The 21026-nt window shown below is 44.8% G+C and overlaps 1 protein-coding gene across 3 annotated transcripts in view; it reads right to left on the minus strand.

Moving 5' to 3' along the window:
- Window positions 1–21026, minus strand: part of LOC117365368 (solute carrier family 22 member 6-A-like) — a 130275-nt gene that overhangs the window by 56262 nt on the left and 52987 nt on the right. For all 3 annotated transcript variants that reach the window (XM_033955734.1, XM_033955735.1, XM_033955733.1), the window contains exons 5-7: window positions 11778–11901; window positions 8627–8742; window positions 3792–4006 (exon numbers count right to left, since the gene is read on the minus strand). In XM_033955734.1, coding sequence (XP_033811625.1) covers window positions 3792–4006; window positions 8627–8742; window positions 11778–11901 — 455 coding nt within the window. The remainder of the gene's footprint in view (window positions 1–3791; window positions 4007–8626; window positions 8743–11777; window positions 11902–21026) is intronic.

A 21026-nucleotide genomic window follows, 5' to 3' on the forward strand; every position in this document is an offset into this window, starting at 1 on the left:
TATGATTAAATTAAATCTTACCAAGTTTGAGTCATCCAGTTTTGAACTAACAGAAAGCATTTATTCGCTTGTTGCCCAAATACATAACCTGATACCCCTTCCCCCCAGTGATCCAGAAGCATGCTGGGAGAAGGAGAGCCTCCTACTTCTTTCCACAGGGCTGAATCTAAATGCCAAAGCATGGAGGATTCAGCTATTCTTTTTACTAGTGTATGGCTCTGCCCCTTCATCAACAATTGTTAGTATGGTACAGCAATATGTGCAGAAGTGTGTCAATGTACGGGAATACATGAAAATCAGTGAAGTCACCACGACTAAAGCTCTGACGGCTGGTGCTGCTACTGACATACAGTATGTGACACTTAGGGCTCCTTTTTCAAAGGCGCGCTAGTGGTTTAACTCGTACTAAACCGCCGGATGCGCTACCCGCGACTGTCTCCTCTTCAGCAGGTGGTAGTTTTTGGCCAGCGCGGGGGTTAGCGCGTGATGAAAAGTCACGCATGTTAACCCTGCTAGCGCGCCTTAGGGCTCCTTCTACAAAGGCGTGCTAGTGGTTTTAACGCGCGTAATAGCGTGCGCTAAACCGCCGGATGCGCTAGCCGCTACCCCCTCCTTTTGAGCAGGTGGTAGTTTTTGGCCAGCGTGGGAGTTAGCGCGTTATGAAAAGTTGCGCGCGTTAACCCCGCTAGCGCGCCTTAGGGCTTCTTTTACAAAGGCGCGCTAACAGTTTAATGCGCATAATAGCGCGCGCTAAACCACCGGATGGAGTAGCCGCTACCCCCTCCTCTTGAGCAGGTGGTAGTTTTTGGCCAGCGCTGGGGTTAGCGCGTGATGAAAAGTCACGCGCGTTAACCCCGCTAGCGCACCTTAGGGCTCCTTTTACAACGCATTTTAAATTTCTAACTTGGAAAGTGGTCTTTCTTATAGCTCTCACTTCTGCCAGGAGGGTCAGTGAGCTCCATGCACTGGTGGCTGATCCACCTTTCACTGTTTTTCACCATGATAAGGTCGTCCTCCGTACACATCCGAAATTCCTTCCTAAGGTTGTGTCTGAGTTTCATCTTAACCAATCCATCGTTCTTCCTGTTTTTTTCCCAAAGCCTCATTCTAATCCAGGTGAACAGGCTTTGCATACCTTGGATTGTAAACGTGCTCTGGCTTACTATCTTGATCGCACCAAACCTCACAGATCATCTCCTCAACTGTTTTTGTCCTTTGATCCTAACAAGTTGGGTCATCCTGTATCTAAACGCACCCTGTCTAATTGGCTTGCCGCTTGCGTTTCCTTCTGTTATGCTCAGTCGGGCCTGACACTGGAAGGTTCTGTCACAGGCCACAAGATTAGAGCTATGGCAGCGTCTGTAGCTTTCCTCCGTTCCACTCCTATTGAGGAAATCTGCAAGGCTGCTACTTGGTCCTCAGTTCATACTTTTACTTCTCATTATTGTCTGGATGCTTTCTCCAGACGGGATGGACACTTCGGCCAATCTGTTTTACAAAATTTGTTTTCCTAATGGCCAACCTTCCCTCCATCCCTCTTTTTGTTAGCTTGGAGGTCACCCATCAGTCAAGAATATGCTGCCTGCTTGTCCTGGGATAAAGCACAGTTACTTACCGTAACAGGTGTTATCCAGGGACAGCAGGCAGATATTCTTACATCCCACCCACCTCCCCGGGTTGGCTTCTTAGCTGGCTTATCCTAACTGGGGACCGTGCGCCTCTGTCGGGCGGGAAGGCACTCGCGCACGCGCGGTGCGGCCTAGCTAGAACTTTCTAAAGTTCTTAGAGTGCAATCACTCTAAAATTGTCCATACCGGGGCTCCGTCGGTGCCTCTTGAGCAGGTGGTAGTTTTTGGCCAGTGCATGGGTTATGAAAAGTTGCGCGCGTTAACCCCCCTAGTGCGCCTTTGTAAACGGAGCCCTTAAGCTCCCTTAAGCTTAAATTCAACCAATTTTTCTTATGCTTGCAATTAAAAGTGTATTTAGAACAGTGTTTTTCAACCGCTGTTCCGCGGCACACTAGTGTGCCGCGAGATGTTGCCTGGTGTGCCGTACGGTGCAGACACTGATTAGGCCTCAGGCCGGGTCCCGCACGCGCTCCCATGAGACTCCCCCGGTCCCTGCTGCTGTTCAGTTTCGATCTTCTGCTCTGACGCAACCGGAAACAGGAAGTTGCAGCAGAGCAGAAGATTGAACACTGAGCAGCCGCGCGTGCGCGGCTCTTTGGGAAAGTGTGCATGTCGCCGAAAAACAAAACCTACAAACTAAGGTGAGGCGAAGGGAGAGAGCTGGCTAAACAGTAGGATCGATTGGGCAGGCGAGTGGTGGCTGCGGGGACCGTGCGATCGCTCGTGTTCCCGGCTCAAATTGGAAGGAGGGAGTGAAAGGGAAAAGGATTCTGAGCCAAGGGGATGAAGACGGAAAGAAAAACCCACAGCAGGAAAGAAAGGGAAGGACAGGCAGGTGAGCCAGATGCTAGAAGCAGGGGGGGGGGGGAAGAAAGAGGGAAAAAAGCTAGATGTGGTTGAAAAGAAGAGGCACACTGGTATGGAAGAGGAAGATAGGGGAAATCTGGACACAGGAAGATAACAGAAAGAGGGGAAATTATGTGCATGGGGCATAGGGACAGAGACATAAAGGGGACATGCCATGGGGATGGTATATGGACACGGGGGGGGGCAATGACAGACACATAGGGGAGATATTAGAAATGGAGAAAATAGGAGCACAGAAGCAAGATGGTTTGTGGGGATGGGACAGGGACCGAGCTCGCAGGCTCCAGTGGCTTGCACAAATTACATTGTAACGTGCCATGAAAATAAGAGGGAGGAAGGTAGATAGATAAGCCACGTGAGAGGAGCTGAAGGGTAGTAGAAAGGAACAGATGGTAAAGGAGGGAGGGAAGGATGGTGGTGGAAAGGAATAGGACAGACATTAAAGGAGGATGGAGAGGAACAGACCCCGAAGGGAAATGTGGAAGACAGAGTGGGAAGAAGACAGATGCCAGACTATGGGGGAGCAGAGGGAAGAAGATGGGTGCTAGACCAATTGGGGGGGGGGGGGGGGTGAAGGGAGAGGCACAGTAACAGCAAATGGAAGACGTAGAGAGAAGACACACAGTGGATGGAAGGAATTGAATGAGAAGATGTGGAAAGCAGAAACCAGACAACAAAGGTAGAAAAAATTTTTTTATTTATTTATTTATTTATTGCTTTAGGATAAAATAGTATATTAGTTGTGTTGATAAAAATTTATAAACAAAGCCCTGCCAGCTGAACATCTCTTTCTCTAGTTCAGCAGCAGGAACTTTGATTTATAAGAAAGGAATAAGCTAAATATTACAGTACTAAGGCTTATATGGATGCAGCGGGGACGGTGACGGGGCGGTGAATGGGATGGCAGTGGCGGTGACGGGGCGGTGAAGGGAACGGCTGTTGACGAAGAGCTACGTGTGTGTCTTTCTTCGATTCCAGCCAGAATATCAGCTTTGTGTTCAGCCAAACAGGCCCAGGTTTCGCACTGAATAAAGTATTTTATAATTTTTCACTATTCTGTTTACTTAATATTTCATAATAAAGTAATTATAAAATACTTTCTTTGTGTTTATTTGATTCCTATTCAAGAGAATTACTTTATATATAGTCAATATAGGCACAGAGTTAAATTTTTTAACATTTTCTAATGGTGGTGTGCCTCGTGATTTTTTTCATGAAACAAGTGTGCCTTTGCTCAAAAAAGGTTGAAAAACACTGATTTAGAAGATACCATTATGAGATTAAGCAGGTTCTCACCGTATGGCACAAACACATTGATAAGTATAGCCAGGCCAGCCAAGATAAGGAAGCCTGCTTGAGTGACACGACGTCCAATGTAACTCATCATCAAGAGAGAAGCGAACTTGGCAGGGATATCAACAGCTCCGAAGATGACCTGGATCAGGTAGATGTTTACGCCAAAGCCCTGAAGGTCCATGGACAAGCCATAATAAGCAAAGCTGGTGGAGAACCTGGTAATGACATTACAAAAGAGCTGTCAGGTCGTACCAGGGGATTAAAACGGTGCAGGCATAACAACAGCAGTTACTGACAAAGGACTTCCTGGTCCATCAAGAGTCCAGATGCCACTGCCTACTGTTTCACTCTGTTCAGCCTACATTCACATCCTTGTCTTGTCCTAACCACTGCCATTTCCCAGGTCCCAGCATTTGCTGATTTGGTTTGTTACAAACTCTAGCCGATACAAAATACAAACATCCCACTCTTTCTATATTTAAAAGTGAATATTTTAAACTAAGTACAAAAAAAGTGCTCAGAACCAATCAACTGGTAGTAGAAAGATCATGCCGGGGTTGTACCCTTAGAGGAAATCTTCACTTGTTCAATCATCGCACTTTAAATATTGTATTATATTGATGACTATTCCAACTTCTCAAAGTGTCATAAACATTCAAAAGGTTTTTAGTGTACTCATCTTGGGTGTCTAATTGTTCCAGGTTCTAAAAACCTTTTGTGCATGTTTATGACACTTTGAGAAGTTGGAATAGTCATCAATATAGTACAATATTTAAAGTGCGATGATTGAATAAGTGAAGATTTTCTCTAAGGGTACAACCCCGGCGTGATCTTTCTACTACCAGTTGATTGGTTCTGAGCACTTTTTTGTACTTAGTTTAAAATATTCACTTTTAAATATAGAAAGAGTGGGATTTTTGTATTTTGTATCAGCTAACATTTTGACCACGTATTTATTACCACTTTCCCATTTTTTCATTTGTTACAAACTCTGCCAGTGGTGATCGAGCCAAAATATAAAGATCACAAGGGCTTAATATTCCAAAACGTCCTGAAAATGCAATGTGGAGAAGACTGAAAATATGAGAACTTCTAAAGCCAACCCCCCAAAAAACGGAGAAACACGTCTACGAAATATCACAGTCCTAAGGCCAAACATTTAAAGAAAATTATGCCTTTTTGCCAGCAGGCCACAAATGTTTAACTTAAAAAAAAAAAAAAAAGTTTATTTCAAGAGAGTAGCACACAACAAAACATCAATATAATAATCCAGCATACAAACAAAACATCATATCCAAGTTCAAAAAAACTCAAAAAACAAATATATCACTCTCAAAAAGTTTTCAGTTTTCTCTCCTCCCCAAAAAGCCAGTACCCCCCGTCCTAACCTCCCGCCATCCCAAAACCCCGCAAAAATAGAAAAAAGCCATCTAACTGGACATCAGTGACAGCACAAAACTACTGACTATGCTGCCCCCTCTGCACATAACTATCCCACACTCAAAGTATTATGGCGAATGGCTGTCAATTTAGACATCAGTTGGAGGTAGTCCAGCCGACTATAGATCTCACAAGTCTTGAAGAAAGTCACTCCATTAAGGTAAAAAATGAATTCAACCCAAATTTAATTGATTTGCATATCTAGTAGAACTCTGCTCAGAGACATGAAGACTGAATGCTCCGCCTCACCACCCAATCATCGGAAATTCAAACCAGTACTTGTAATAGTTCATTATACTATCACTAGCTACTCGAGCTGTAGAGGAATGTCTCTTTTAAATAATTTGAAAGTATATTGAAAATGCTGAAACTTAGCTTAGACTGTTTACTGGTTCCGACGTGCCACGTTTCGGTACTGCTTCAGGAAACCGACATAAGGTTTAAATACAATTTAAACTGGAGGTGAAGTCTCGCTAACTTTAAACGCGATTACAAATACAGTGATTTTTGACTATAGATCTCACGGCAACCAGGAATGCCAGGTGACTGCCAACGATGAACCAAGGCTAACCTGGCGGCCGTGAATCTACAAGCTGCAAACTTCTATTCAGCTTCAGGAAAGCCAGAAATACCCACATTTAACAAACAACTCTTCAAACACACCAGACAATGTCTCTGCAATACCAACATACATCCCACCAGTTGCCAATACTCCTTAACCAATGGGCACACCTACCAAATATGGAGGAAATCCCCCCTGCCCCCCCCACAATTTCGCCAACAATGATCTGATCCCTGCCCCAAAATATGCTGCACTCTATCAGGGGTAAATTACTACCTATAATATATTTTATAGCCGTTTTCCACATAGTTAATAGATAGAATAGGCGTAAACAAACCCTTATAAATAACCTCCCAAGTAAGCAACCTACTCCCCCCTTGTAACACCCACTCCCATCCCCCTAGATAAGGGTCCCAGGGATCCTCCCTATATAATAATGCCTGATATACTCTCGAACCCCCCCCCCTACGTCCGGACCCCATCTTCAATGCTTGTTCGAGACGCGTGTCCCCTACAGAAATTGTTTCACTTTTTAAACCAGATATTTTCAGCCCTTTATCTGGATCAAATCATGCCACTTCACTTTCTAACCATAGCTTTCAAAAAGGGAAAGTTATCAGTACGAGCTATTGTTAAGAAGGGATATTTTACCACATGTTATTCTATTGTAACAGTTCCATTTTATGCAATAGCACAACATGGTAAATAACCTATCTTAACCACGTTGATAACTTCTCCCCTAAATGGCCAAATTTTATCTAGATCATGAGTCATGTTAGAGGAGGAGAAGAAAATGGAGCTAACAACTATCCATTTACCCTCAAATTCTGACCTTATGTGCAGCTTTCTTCAAATTAGTCACTTATTTTCTAACTTCTCTTACTCTATCTCTTCTATCTACTGTATACAGTGGTGCAGCGAGGGTAGGAGGCACCTGGGGTGGTGGTGCCCCCTCACAACCTCCCCTAGGCTCCCCCTCTTTCCACGCCCCCCATATCACCCTCACTCCCTCCCTTCTCCCCCCATGCCTCTTTAAACCTTCGCTGTGCAAACAGCTTCTCTAACCTGCTGTGTTGGCTTTCCCTCTGATATCACTTCCTAGCCCCACGACCAGGAAGTGATTTCAAAGGGGAGCCAGGTCGGCGTGAACAGCAGGCTGGAGAAGTTGCTCGCACTGGCGAAGATTTAAAGAGCTATAGGAAGAATGGAGGGTGGGAGTGTGGCGTGGGGAATGGAGAGGTGCCGGTGACTTCACTGAGATGGAGCCCGGGGCGGTCCTCCACTCCCGCCCCCCTTGCTTAAACCCTATGCTGTCTATTAAAATGTTTTATCACTCTTTGTGTTGATAATTTAATGTCATGGGAATTGACTACACAAATGTGGCTGATTTGTGAATGGAATTTTGTTCAACACCTTCTATATGTGTGTGATCATATTGGATTGAAGTTTCAGGACTCCCAGGTCATAGCTATCAAGATAAGTACATTGCTTCATTCTCTGAATTTTGAAATTGTATGTTTGTTTTGTTAAGTGGAATTTTTTGAGAGATCTATGACTACCGTATATTGCATCCCTTGTCAGGACTGATGGACTGAGAGTTGGGGATTACGATTTCTAAAGTCTCTTTTTATCCACATTTTTTACATTAATTAATAGCAGCTGCTCTTTCTCCATAGCTGTGGAGTTGTTCTCTATATAGATTTTGATATTTTAATTAAACATACTATGCCATACTTTGTATTGGAATCTGAATTTTTTTTTTCTGCTTAATTTTCTATTGCTTATACTTGACTTATTCTTGCTGTACATCGTCTTGAAGGAACCCTTCAAAAATATGGTGAATAAATCCTAATATATAAATAATTCTATTTGCACATGCAATAACTGAATAATGAGCCAATTGCACATGTAATTGGTTTCTTAACAAGCAATTATTAGCGTTAATTGGATTTAATTTAAATATATGTGTGTACATTTAGGCACAGAATCTGCGCCTAAAATTTATGCATGGCACCTATAAAGGGGCACAGAAATGAGAAGGTCATGGGCAGATCGGGGGCATTCTAGAATAAGGGGCATCTATGCCTAAGGTAGGCGTGAGGATTTGTACCACATTTCAGTTAGTGGAAATGGACTAAAGTTAGGCACAGGTCCCAGGCCTAACTTTAGGCATAGTTTATAGAATACCACTCAGTATTTTATTTTTTGGTATCGATTTTTAGGTACCATATACAGAATTTATCCCTTAGTGGTGATATTTCAGTTGGTATCTATTTAGAATGGGGTAAATATTTTCTGGCAGGGTGAACATTTACTGATTGTTGCCAGCATTATTTCTGGATATTTGATGCTGGGCTATGTCCAGACTTTGGCACTGAAAATCTAGTTCTTGTGGAACTGGAGATAATGCATAAAAATAAGACTGTTTTCTCTAGTACCCTGGTTGGTTAAGTGCTGAATGTCGGCAGTTAATCAGCCAACTGCTGACTCCACCCCCATAATTCTCACCAAAATAGCTAATTACCAGGGGTGATAACTGGTTAAGTGTGGCTGAAAATTAGCAAATAACCCTGATTTGACTGATCAGCAGCTATTTACAGCCGGTTAAATTGTTTTGAATATTGACCAGTTTATATCTGACTTATAGCAGGCCCAAATTAAGTGGATAGTCATTGGAGCGGTCACCAATTCTACGTTTATTCAACAATACTCCTTAAATGGATAATATCACTAAGCATTGATAGCTAGGTAGGTTAAGGGGAGGTCACTACTTAATTTCAAATGGTGATCATCTCAGCTAAAAATCAGGCACCTAGAGGTTAGGTTAACCTACCATACAAAGCAGAGGTACAGGGATATCCTGCGAATATTTGGGGTGCGTATTAGGTCCATAATAGTATAGGTGGATTTTTCTGGCCTGGCACTCTGCTGCATACTGGATTTCAAGGTCTGCACAGACAGAAAAAGAGAGAAAAACCGAAGAGATGTCACAAGAATAACCTGAATTTCTGACCGGGCAGTATCTCCAAATGGGTTCCTTTCATGCATACCATGATAGTAATGAGAATTTGTAGAGAAATGAAATGCAATTCTTAATAAGTTTCAAGTTTCAAGTTTATTTAGATTTAATGGTTCGCTTAATAAATTCTAAGCGAATAACATAACAGTTTAATAGGGATAAAACAGTCAATTAAAAAAGCGCAGTCGATGGCCGTACAACAGGGACGGTATAAGAAATTTATGGATGTTTGGGAACCATTGTCTAAGTTCTGTAAGGAATGATAACTGATTTTATTTTATTGACACATCCAGGGTGGGTGGGTGGGAGAGGGGAGGGTTTTGCATTGGAATTTCATTCGGGGCATATAGGGAAGGTTTCCTGTAGGTATGTACTTTTTCTGTTTATTGGTGGGGAGAAATAGTTGTGCATTAATGTCTATAAGTTTAATGTGCATTTCGTGTAATATTATGTATATTGAAATTGTTTACACAATGGTAGTTTGAAAATTTAATAAAGATTAAAATAAATAAATAAATAAGCGCAGTCTGGATTTGATGCTGCTTATTAAAGAAGCTACTTCGGCTGTGGAACAAAGATCAAAAGTACAATTGATGAGTCAGAGAAGCAACTGAAACAGAGTACTGCGACTGAGAAATTGATAAACTAAATAAGTCTCAGGATCTTTTAAAGAGTCCTTAAAACAATCGAAGATTAAAAATTTTAGAAGAGATGAGCGAGATTACCAGCTGGATCAAATCTATCCCTGGATGTATCAAACCAAATTGGTTGGGCAACAAAGAAAGAAAATATTTCATGAACCATCTTTAGACTTGGATTCTAGTGGAGTATCTGGATATAGTGATCAGCACGAAGATAGAGGGAGTTTTGTACCTAGACAGTGAACATCTAGACCAGTGGTCTCAAACTCACACCCTTTGCAGGTCCACATTTTGGATTTGTAGGTACTTGGAGGGCCTCAGAAAAAATAGTTACTGTCTTATTAAAGAAATCTACCAACTACAATTGACTCACTACTTGTACTTAACCAATATACCAGTCACAACAATCACTCAGTGCAAAAATTCTTCTCCAGTGGGAATTCTGATTCCACTTGCTCAAATCGAGTCCGTGGTCATGGGATTCTTCATTATTCCCCACTGATAGAATTCTATCAGTGGGGTTTAATGAAGAATCCCATGACCACGGACTCGATTTGAACAAGTGGAATCAGAATTCCCACTGGAGAAGAATTTTTGCACTGAGTAATTGTTGTGACTGGTATATTTATTAAAGAAATGACAATTTTGCATGAGGTAAAACTCTTTATAGTTTATAAATCTTTCCTTTTGGCTAAGTCTTAATAATAATATTGTAATTTATAGTTAAAGAGGCATATGATCAAAAAACTGTTTTATTTTACTTTTGTGATTTTGATACACATACCATGGGCCTCAAAATAGTACCTGGGGCTGCATGTGGCCCCCGGGCCGCGTGTTTGAGACCACTGATCTAGTAGGTTTTGAACTTTGGGGTGTCCGGAATAGTGGGTTTTCATGACATCGATGGGAGGAGATTGATTACCTGATATCAGCTGTTTCAAGCCTGACAGTGATTAACATCTTGTTTTTATCTTTATGTTTATGTGGATTTTCTTTTGAACTGATAAATACAACTACATCAAAAAAAAAGGTTGACCGTCAAAGGGCAAACTCAATAGATTATAGTCATTAACATTTTTATTTATTTATTTGAAATATTTATTACCCTCTTAATAGCTAGGCAGTTCACAATAAAACAAAACATTTATAATCACATTCAAAAAAATACAAATACAATCCAACGGACTACATAGTTCAATGAAAGCGGTCAATAACTCTTCCCTCATATGTTAGAAGCTTTGTCTGGACTACAATTTAACCCCTTTAGCAGAATGCTTGCACAAAAGTTAGTTTTTTTAACAATCTCTTAAACATCATAACATTACTGCATGCTCGCATATAGCCTGATAAGGCATTTCATATGACCTCACTAAGAATCTAGGCCTTTGTGAGACTGGATTCCTCAAATGTTTCTGGAGGAGAATAGACCTCTTGACTATTTTTCTCTTTAGATTTCATGCAGCTCATTCCTGTTTGAGAACTATAGAGTTGAACATGATATTAGATGAATGTAATGGAATCTAAAATCTCACTTTAAAATACAGTTGATTTTTTGCACTAGTCAAAGTTTAAGATGTCAGATGTTAAGCATATTTAAGTGCCAGTTCTTTTTTTTTTTTAAGTATGCCATTTTACTTGGCTTCTCTGGCCCCCTCCCCCTATCTCTCCCTCCCTCCCTGCTGTTTCTCCAGCCCCCTCCTCTCCTGATGTTGATTCTTCAGTCCTCCCTCCTCCAGCCTCCAATGCTACTAACTTCCCCTCAAAACCTCTCTCTCTAACTCCCAACTCTCTCACCTCCTCCCCGACCACTGTAAGCCAACCTTTGGGTAGATGGCAGCAGCACCAAGGTGAGCCTGCTTCTGCCAGCTTGCCTTGGAGGCCACCTCTCTGCAGCTACTTTCTGTTCCTGCAGAGATGGGACTTGCAAAGAGGCGGCTTCCAGGACAGGCCAATAGTAGCAGGCTTATCTCACCACTGCCGGCTGCCCGAAGATTGAATTACAGTGGCTGGGGAGGAGGTAGGTGGGGGAGCCAGGAGAGTCAACTAAACCCGGGCAGACTCCCCAATTAAAAACAAAATGTCCAGACACTTGGACAATCCTCTAAAAAGAGGGCATGTCCAGGTTTTCCTGGATGTATGATAACCCTAAAACAATATCCAGCCTTTCCTTAGCCTGGAGACCATATGTAAATAATACCCACTCTTTCATCAGACTGGATCTCTCCTGACCCAGTGTGCATCGATGTCACGAAGGAATGTAGGGAAGCAGAAGAACTTGGGCCAGTGTGTTCCTGCTCTCCAAAACATTGCAAGATTTTTTTTACCTGGGAAGTGAGTTTCTTGCCTTCCTCTTTTTTCCCATTCATCTTCGCCACTCTCTGCAACTCTCTCACAGCTCTGTCCAGTTTCCCTTTCAAGACCAGCCAGCGTACTGACTCTGAAAACCACCTGCCAGAACAGGAAAGGGAAAACCATTGGTCTCAGTTTATCTCTGCTGTAACTCAGCTCTAGCAATGGCACTGCGATCTTGTGATGAGCCACTTTATCTCTCTGTAATTTGCTTCTAATTTCTGGTTCTGCCAGTAACATTCTGCATGTGTATAGGGACTCAGCCTGGGAAATGGGACATGAGGTTGAGATGTCCACATTTTCCCAAGTATTTTACAAAAAGTTCTGCTGAGTATGAGGCCTTTAGTCAAAGATGTATAAAGAGACTGGCAAACACTAATGTATTTGCTGGCACATACAACGTGATCAGCGTTTCCTGAAACCTACTTCCAGATATAATTGCCAGAAATGATCCCCCTAATTCTATATATGACGTTCTGAGTTGCGTGTGCAACTTTGGGCATCTACTCAATTTGCATACAACTTAATTGAATAACGAGCCAATTAGCACGGATATTTGGCTTCTTAACAAGAAATTATTAGCATTCATTGGATTTAATTTAAATTTATGTACAAAAATGTGTGCATCGTTTACATGTGGCACCAAAAAGGGGGCTCAGAAATGGGAAGATTGGGGGCATTTCTCAAATTTATACATATAATAGAGAATAAGGGTCATCTGCACCTAAGTTAGGCTTAAGAATTTGCCCCACATTTCAGCTTGTGAAAACTGGCACACCGAAAGTTAGTACGAGTCCTGGACATAAGTGCTATTCTATAAACAGCACATTTTATATAATACTGCTCAGCATTTTTTTTCAGTGCCGATTTTATAGGCACCATATATAGAATTTACCCCTATATGAAGAAGTGCTGATTTTTCCCATTTCTGCTTATAGATAATGGCCATATTCCAGACAATTGCAAACATACAGTAAATACATCCAATTAAGAAGCAAAGCTACAAGGTCACACGCAGAGATCCAGTGACTGAATTGGGGATTACAGCTGAGGGAAAGGGTAATAAAGGAGACAAGAAACTAAAGGCCAGTAAATCTGACTTCTGTGGTAAGTAATTGAATGGAAACTAGGGTTACTAGACGTCTGGATTTCCGCAGACATGTCCTCCTTTTCCAGGACATGTCTGGACGGCGTTTCAAAACCTGGTACTTTGTCCGGGTTTTGAAAAGCTTCTAGCACTGAGCGACGTCGAGACGGCATCTACGCATGGGAGGCTGCAATGCGGTAATGTCACACGCATGCTAGTGATGTCATCGCGTCACACCAGCACATGTGCAGATGCTGTCCCAACGAGCAAACAGGTCGAGGAGGCGGGGATGGGGGCAGAACGGGCATGACTTGGGTGGAACGGGGCATGGTCGGGCAGAACGGGGCGGGGCCATGGTCCAGATTTTCATTCCTGAAAATCTGGTAATCCTAATGGAAACACTTTTAAAACAGACAATTGTGAAGTTTCTGGAATTCAATGGCAACTAGAGGCAGGTCTTGTCAGAAAAATCTGATCAAGTTCTCTGACTGGATGAAGAGAGTTGGATAGAGGGAAAGTGCTAGATGTGGTTTATATAGATTTTAGCAAAGCTTTTGACATTGTTCCACACAGACATCTAATAAATAAACTGAATGCCCTCAGTGTGAACCCCAAAGTGATGTACTGGGTTAGGAACTGGTTGAGTGGAAGGCGGCAGAGGGTAGTGGTAAATGGGGCTCACTCTGAGGAAAGGGATGTTACCAGTGGTGTGCCACAAGGTTTTGTTCTTGGGCCTGTTCTTTTTAACATTTTTGTAAGTGATATTGCTGAACGGCTGTCTGGTAAGGTTTGCCTCTTTGTAAATGATAGCTAAATCTGCAATAAGGTAGACACCCCTGATGGTGTGGATAACATGAGGAAGGACCTGGTAAAGCTTGAAAAATGGTCTGGAATATGGCAGCTAAAATGTAATGCTAAGAAATGCAGGGTAATGCATTTGGGCTGCAAAAACCTGAGGGAATGGTATAGTTTCGGGAGTGAAGAGCTTTTCTACATGAAAAAGGAGCTGGACTCGGGTGTGATCGCACGTGATGATCTTAAGGTGGTCAAAGAGGTAGTAGTAAAGGCAATGGCAAAAGCTAGAAGGATGCTTGGGTGCACAGAGAGAGTAATGGCCAGTAGGAAAAAGGAGGTAATCATGCTCCTTTATAAGACTCTGGTGAGACCTCATCCTATATAATAATACCCTTAGCACGCACGCGCACTTCAATCTTTGTGGCTCTGTGTGTCTGTAGCTCCGTGGCCGGCAGAGAAATTTTAAAACATGCAGCACATAATGATTTGCTTCGAATGACAGTTTAACCTAATCCAGTAGCCAGTTGCCCTTCCCAACACAACGCGTGATTAAAAAAAAAGGTAGGATGGGGCACGATACTTGACAGGGAGAGAGATTGAAAGAAAAAATACCCAGACGGGACATTGACAGACTGACACACTGAAAGACAGGTAGGTGGGAGTGAAAGACACACACAGGACAGGGGGGCCAGGGAGAGAGATTGAAAGAAAAACAAACAAACCAGACAGCGGACAAGGAGAGAGACACACACAGAAAAAAAGACAGACATACAGCGGCCAAGGAGACAGACAGCAAAAAAAGACAGACAGACAGACAGCGGCCAAGGAGAGAGAGAAAGAAAGAAAGACAGACTATTTAATGTAACGGGCTTAAAGACTAGTTTAGAATATTGTGTATAATTCTGGAGACCGAACCTTCAAAAAGATATAAACAAGACCGAGTTGATCCAGAGGAAGGCTAATAAAATGGTTGGTGGTCTTTGTCATAAAGAGTACGAGGATAGACTTAAAGATCTCCATGTATATTTTGGAGGAAAGATGTGATAGGGAAGATATGATAGAGATGTTTAAATACTTAAATGGCACAAATGAATGTGAGGTGAATCTCTTTCAATTGAAAGGAAGCTCTGGAATGGAGGGGGCATAGGATGAAAGTGAAAGGAGATAGTCTAGGAAGTAACCTCAGAAAATACTTTTTCATGAAAAGGGTGATGATTGCGTGGAATGGTTTCCCGGTAGAGGTGCTAGAGATGAAAAATGTACTGAATTCAAGAAAGCTTGGAGTAAGTATATTGGATCTCTAAGGGAGAGGACATTGTTAGGCAGACTAGATAGGCCATATGGTCTTTATCTACCTTCATTTTCTTCTGTTTCTATTTTAGAAGCTGATGACTCATATAACACCCTTTCCAAAATGAGAGCTTTGCCACATTTTATGTGTGCTTCGAGAGAGGTGAATAGGGAAATGAGGAAATTTTTAAAACTCTGTATAAAATGGGAAAGACAAATCTGAAAGCGCTTATGTCAGCGGTCTCAAACTCGTGGCCCGCCAGGTACTATTTTGAGGCCCTTGGTATGTTTATCATAATCACAAAAGTAAAATAAAACAGTTTCTTGATCATATGTCTCTTTAGCTATAAATGACAATATTATTATTAAGACTTAGCCAAAAGGAAAGATTTATAAACTATAAAGACTTTTACCTCATGCAAAATTGTCATTTCTTTAATAAGACATTAACTATTTTTTCTGAGGCCCTCCAAGTACCTACAAATCCAAAATGTGTCCCTGCAAAGAGATTGAGTTTGAGACCACTGGCTTATGTGCTTAGGGATACACCTAGCTGGGAAAGTGCATGCAAGGAACTTAATAGCAAGAAATGCAAGGAGGACATGGACATGGGTAAGGCTCCCAGTTACATAGCCAATTTACAGAATACTATAAGTTACAAGCATCCCAGCCACAGTACAAATGGTTGCAGTTATACCAGGTCTATTACTGCTGTAACTATGCCACATTCATTCTGTGGCCCCTCAATGTCTCTTCTCACTTATCTCTCCTTATGCTCCACCCTGCAAACTCCATTCTTTGGGTAAGTCCCTCACATCAGCACCCTTCTCTTCCACCGCCAACTCCAGACTTCATCTCTTCTTTCTTGCCATGCTGTATGGCTGGAAGAGGCTGCCAGAGTCAATACATCACGCTCTGTCTCTAGCACAGTGGTCTCAAACTCGCGGCCCGGGAGCCACATGCGGCCCGCCAGGTACTATTTTGAGGCCCTCGGTATGTTTATCATAATCACAAAAATAAAATAAAAGAGTTTCTTGATCATATGTCTCTTTATCTATAAATTACAATATTATTATTAAGACTTAGCCAAAAGGAAAGATTAATAAACTATAAAGAGTTTTACCTCATGCATAATCGTCATTTCTATAAAAAGACATCAACTATTTTTTTCTGAGGCCCTCCAAGTACCTATAAATCCAAAATGTGGCCCTGCAAAGGGCTTGAGTTTGAGACTAGAGAATGACACGGTGACGGTTTACCCGCGGCCACCGCATTTAAGCCGCGGGTCACCGCCGAAAACGGGGAAGAAAACTAGCAGTCGCTGCGGTGACGGGGACAAGGCCATTCACCGACCGCGGAAACGGTGAACAGGTTTGTCCCCGCGGGCCAATGTACCCCCTTCTAGGAACCGCTATTTACCGCCCGACGCCCGATTCACCCCCCCAGCAGGACCGCTCGCACCCCCACCCCGAACGACCGCTCGCACGCGCTCCCACCCGCACCCGCGATCGGAGCAAGAGGGAGCCCAAGCCCTCTTGCCCGGCCGACTCCCCGACGTCCGATACATCCCCCCCCCCCGGCAGGACCACTCGCACCCCCCCCCCGAAGGACCGCCGACTTCCCGACAATATCGGGCCAGAAGGGAGCCCAAACCCTCCTGGCCACGGCGACCCCCTAACCCCCCCCCGCACTACATTACGGGCAGGAGGGATCCCAGGCCCTCCTGCCCTCGACGCAAACCCCCCTCCCCCCCAACGACCGCCCCCCCCAAGAACCCCCGACCGCCCCCCCAGCCGACCCGCGACCCCCCTGGCGACCCCCACCCCCCTTCCCCGTACCTTTGGTAGTTGGCCGGACAGACGGGAGCCAAACCCGCCTGTCCGGCAGGCAGCCAACGAAGGAATGAGGCCGGATTGGCCCATCCATCCTAAAGCTCCGCCTGCTGGTGGGGCCTAAGGCGCGTGGGCCAATCAGAATAGGCCCTGGAGCCTTAGGTCCCACCTGGGGGCGCGGCCTGAGGCACATGGGCCCAACCCGACCATGTGCCTTAGGCCGCGCCCCCAGGTGGGACCTAAGGCTCCAGGGCCTATTCTGATTGGCCCACGCGCCTTAGGCCCCACCAGTAGGCGGAGCTTTAGGATGGATGGGCCAATCCGGCCTCATTCCTTCGTTGGCTGCCTGCCGGACAGGCGGTTTTGGCTCCCGTCTGTCCGGCCAACTACCAAAGGTACGGGGAAGGGGGGTGGGGGGTCGTGGGGGTCGCCAGGGGGGTCGCGGGTCGGCTGGGGGGGGCGGTCGTTGGGGGGGGGGGGTTTGCGTCGAGGGCAGGAGGGCTGCAGTGCAGAACATAAGCCTTTCATTAAGACAATCCTGGTTCGCTTTTCCAAGTTAAAACAATTAGAAAAATATTTCTGGAGTGCTGTAATAAATTAAAATTAATAGTGCTCAGAACCCCCAAGGTAACTTCAGGCATCATTTTGAAGCTGGGGGGGCGGTCGTTGGGGGGAGGGGGGTTTGCGTCGAGGGCAGGAGGGCCTGGGATCCCTCCTGCCCGTAATGTAGTGCGGGGTGGGGTTAGGGGGTCGCCGTGGCCAGGAGGATTTGGGCTCCCTCCTGGCCCGATATTGTTGGGGAGTCGGCGGTCCTTCGGGGGGAGGGATGTATCGGGGGGGGGGCATCAGGCTTTCAGGATGGGGACAGACCTTCAAGGGGGGACAGTGCAGGGAAGTCAGGGAATTTATATTAATTAATTTTTTCTCTGCGTGTTTTGTTTTTGTATAGTTATTAACTAATATTTAACTAAGTTTTAAAGTTTTAAAGAATGTTTCCTTTATACGTAAATAAAGAAAAGTGAATGGGATTGCAGTGGCGGTGACGGGGCGGTGAATGGGGTGGCAGTGGCGGTGACGGGGCGGTGAAGAGGATGGTGAGACGGGGACGGGGCGGTGACGGGGATGGTGAGACGGGGACGGGGCGGTGACGGGGATGGTGAGACGGGGACGGGGCGGTGACGGGGACCAATTTTTTCACCGTGTCATTCTCTATTTGAGACCACTGCTCTAGCAGTATTCAAATCCAAACTATAAGCCCACTTTTTTGAAACTGCTTTCAACTCTTAGCTCACTAACCATCAGTTATCTCTACCCACCGTATCGTTCCCTCTGCTAGAAACAACCTAATCCCGAGATGTCCTGTCTGTCCATCCAAATTAGATTGTAAGCTCTTCTGAGCAGGGTCTGTCTAATGAATGTTAAATGTACAGTGCTACGTACACCTTTCAGCGCTACAGAAATGATAAATAGTAGTATGGAGTCTGTCATAGGGGAAAGCACCCTCAAGGGATTCAAGACAAAGTTAGACAAGTTCCTTCTGAATAGGAACGTGCGCTGGTAGGGCTAGTCTCGGTTAGGGTGCTGGTCTTTGACCAGAGGACCGCCGCGTGAGCGGACTGCTGGGCATGATGGACCACTGGTCTGACCGAGCAGCGGCACTTCTTATGTTCTTATAAATGTTAAGCTCACTCATGCCCGAGTACGCCAATATTCTATAACATAAACTGGGCTCCCACTTTGTGACCTCAGGGCACAAAAAGAACAATGTCCAGTCATAGAGTTGCCCCCATATTTTTTTGGCCTGGGCCAAAACAATGCCCATGATGTGCCCCCTTTCAGTCTGTGCCTTCCAGGCTTCTAAACATATAAATAGCCGCATTCTGAATTTACCATTTACGAATGTAGCCAATCAAAACATGCAAATACTCTTATTTACCCATGCAGAGTGTGTGACCTGAGGTGACCCGTCCAATGTGCGCAGGACATTGGAGTGCCGACAATTCCGACCTGACATTTGCTCGCAGGACAAATGCGCGCCTCCCCCAATGCCCTCCCGTTTGCGCTCTGAGGAGAGGAGAACCTCCAATGCACTCTCCTCCCAAAGCCTTCCCGTTTCCACTCTTCTGCTCTGAGGGGGATGTGGGGGGAATACCCACGCTCTCCTTCAGGGGGATGTCGACACACTCTCAATTGCTGCAACCCCACCCACCCCCACTACACTTACAATTGTGCTCCGAAAATACCACTCCCTTCATGCATGCACTTGTTGGTGCACGCATTTGACGGAGGAGAATTGTCGGGGCGCAATTGTCCTGCACGCTATTGACGGTGTACCGTGACCTGCCCACCACTGAGACCCATTAGCAGCACAATGTGTGACACACAGCAGTGCTAGTTTTGCTTGTGATGAGAGATTCCTGACAGGATATAAGAACATAACATAAGAACATAAGCAGTGTCTCCGCCGGGTCAGACTATAGGTCCATCCTGCCCGGCAGTCCGCTCCCGCGGCGGCCCAAACAGGTCACGACCTGTCTGAATCACCAGAAGGGGCTCCCTTGCCACCTTGGTTTCTCATTGAAGTCCTATCTTCCCATCGAAGTCCTAACCCTCCGGTCTTGCACATGCATGACCTGGTTGGGTTTCTATATTTATTACCTGGTTAGCTTTCTATACTTGTGTTACATCCCAGCTCCTCCCTCAGTATCCCACGATCCTTTTATCCCTCAGGAATCCGTCCAATCCCTGTTTGAATCCCTGTACCGTACTCTGCCTGATCACTTCCTCCGGTAGCGCATTCCAAGTGTCCACGACCCTTTGGGTGAAAAAAAACTTCCTTGCATTTGTTTTGAACCTATCTCCCTTCAGTTTCTCCGAATGCCCCCTCATACTTGTTGTCCCCTTCAGTCTGAAGAATCTGTCCCTATCCACCCTCTCTATGCCCCTCATGATCTTGAAGGTCTCTATCATATCTCCCCTGAGCCTCCTTTTTTCCAGAGAGAAGAGCCCCAGCCTATCCAACCTCTCGGCGTATGGGCAGTGTTCCAGCCCTTTTACCAGTTTCGTTGCTCTCCTTTAGACTCTCTCAAGTACCGCCATGTCCTTCTTGAGGTGCGGCGACCAATACTGAACGCAGTATTCCAGATGTGGACGCACCATCGCTCGATACAATGGCATGATGACTTCCCGCGTCCTGATTGTTATGCCCCTCTTTATGATGCCCAGCATCCTGTTGGCTTTTTTCGAGGCTGCTGCGCACTGTGCACATGGCTTCAGTGATGCATCCACTAGCACACCCAAGTCTCTCTCAAGTCTGCTGTCTCCCAACAATGCCCCCCCAATTTGTAGTTGAACAACAGGTTCTTTTTCCCTATATGCACGACCTTGCATTTTTCCATGTTAAAGCGCATTTGCCATTTGTTTGCCCAGTCTTCCAGCTTGTCCAGGTCCCTTTGCAGATCCTCACACTCCTCCCTGGACCTAACTCTGCCTCACAGTTTGGTATCGTCTGCAAATTTTATAACCTCACACTTTGCCTCCTTTTCCAGGTCATTGATAAATATGTTGAAGAGTAACGGCCCCAGCACCGATCCCTGTGGCACACTGCTTGTGACTCCCCGCCAGTCAGAATATTGGCCCTTCACTCCGACCCTCTGCAGTCTACCCGACAACCAGTGCTTGATCCATCTGTGCACATCCCCTCCCACCCCGTGGTTCCACAGCTTCCTAAGCAGCCTTTCATGTGGCACCTTGTCGAAAGCCTTTTGAAAATCGAGGTAAATGATGTCTATGGGTTTCCCATTGTCCACCCGACTGCTTATTCCCTCAAAGAAGTACAGAAGGTTCGTTAGGCACGACCTTCCCTTACAGAATTCGTGCTGGCTTGTTCTCAGTAGGCCATTCCTCTCGATGTGCTCGCAAATGCCGTCCTTGATCATAGCTTCCACCATCTTCCCTATAATTGAAGTCAGGCTCACCGGCCTGTAGTTCCCGGGGTCACCCCTTGATCCCTTCTTGAAGATAGGTGTGACATTTGCCAATTTCCAGTCCTCTGGTACCTCACCAGTTTTCAAGGATAGGTTGCAAACATGCTGGATTGTGCCCGCTATTTCTTGTCTTAGTTCCTTCAGAACCCTTGGGTGGATCCCGTCCGGGCCCGGTGATTTACCGCATTTTAACCTGTCTATCTGTTTGAGGACATCCTCCTTACTTACCTCTAT

This window comes from Geotrypetes seraphini, chromosome 8, assembly GCF_902459505.1.
Source record: "Geotrypetes seraphini chromosome 8, aGeoSer1.1, whole genome shotgun sequence".
NCBI lineage: Eukaryota > Metazoa > Chordata > Amphibia > Gymnophiona > Dermophiidae > Geotrypetes > Geotrypetes seraphini.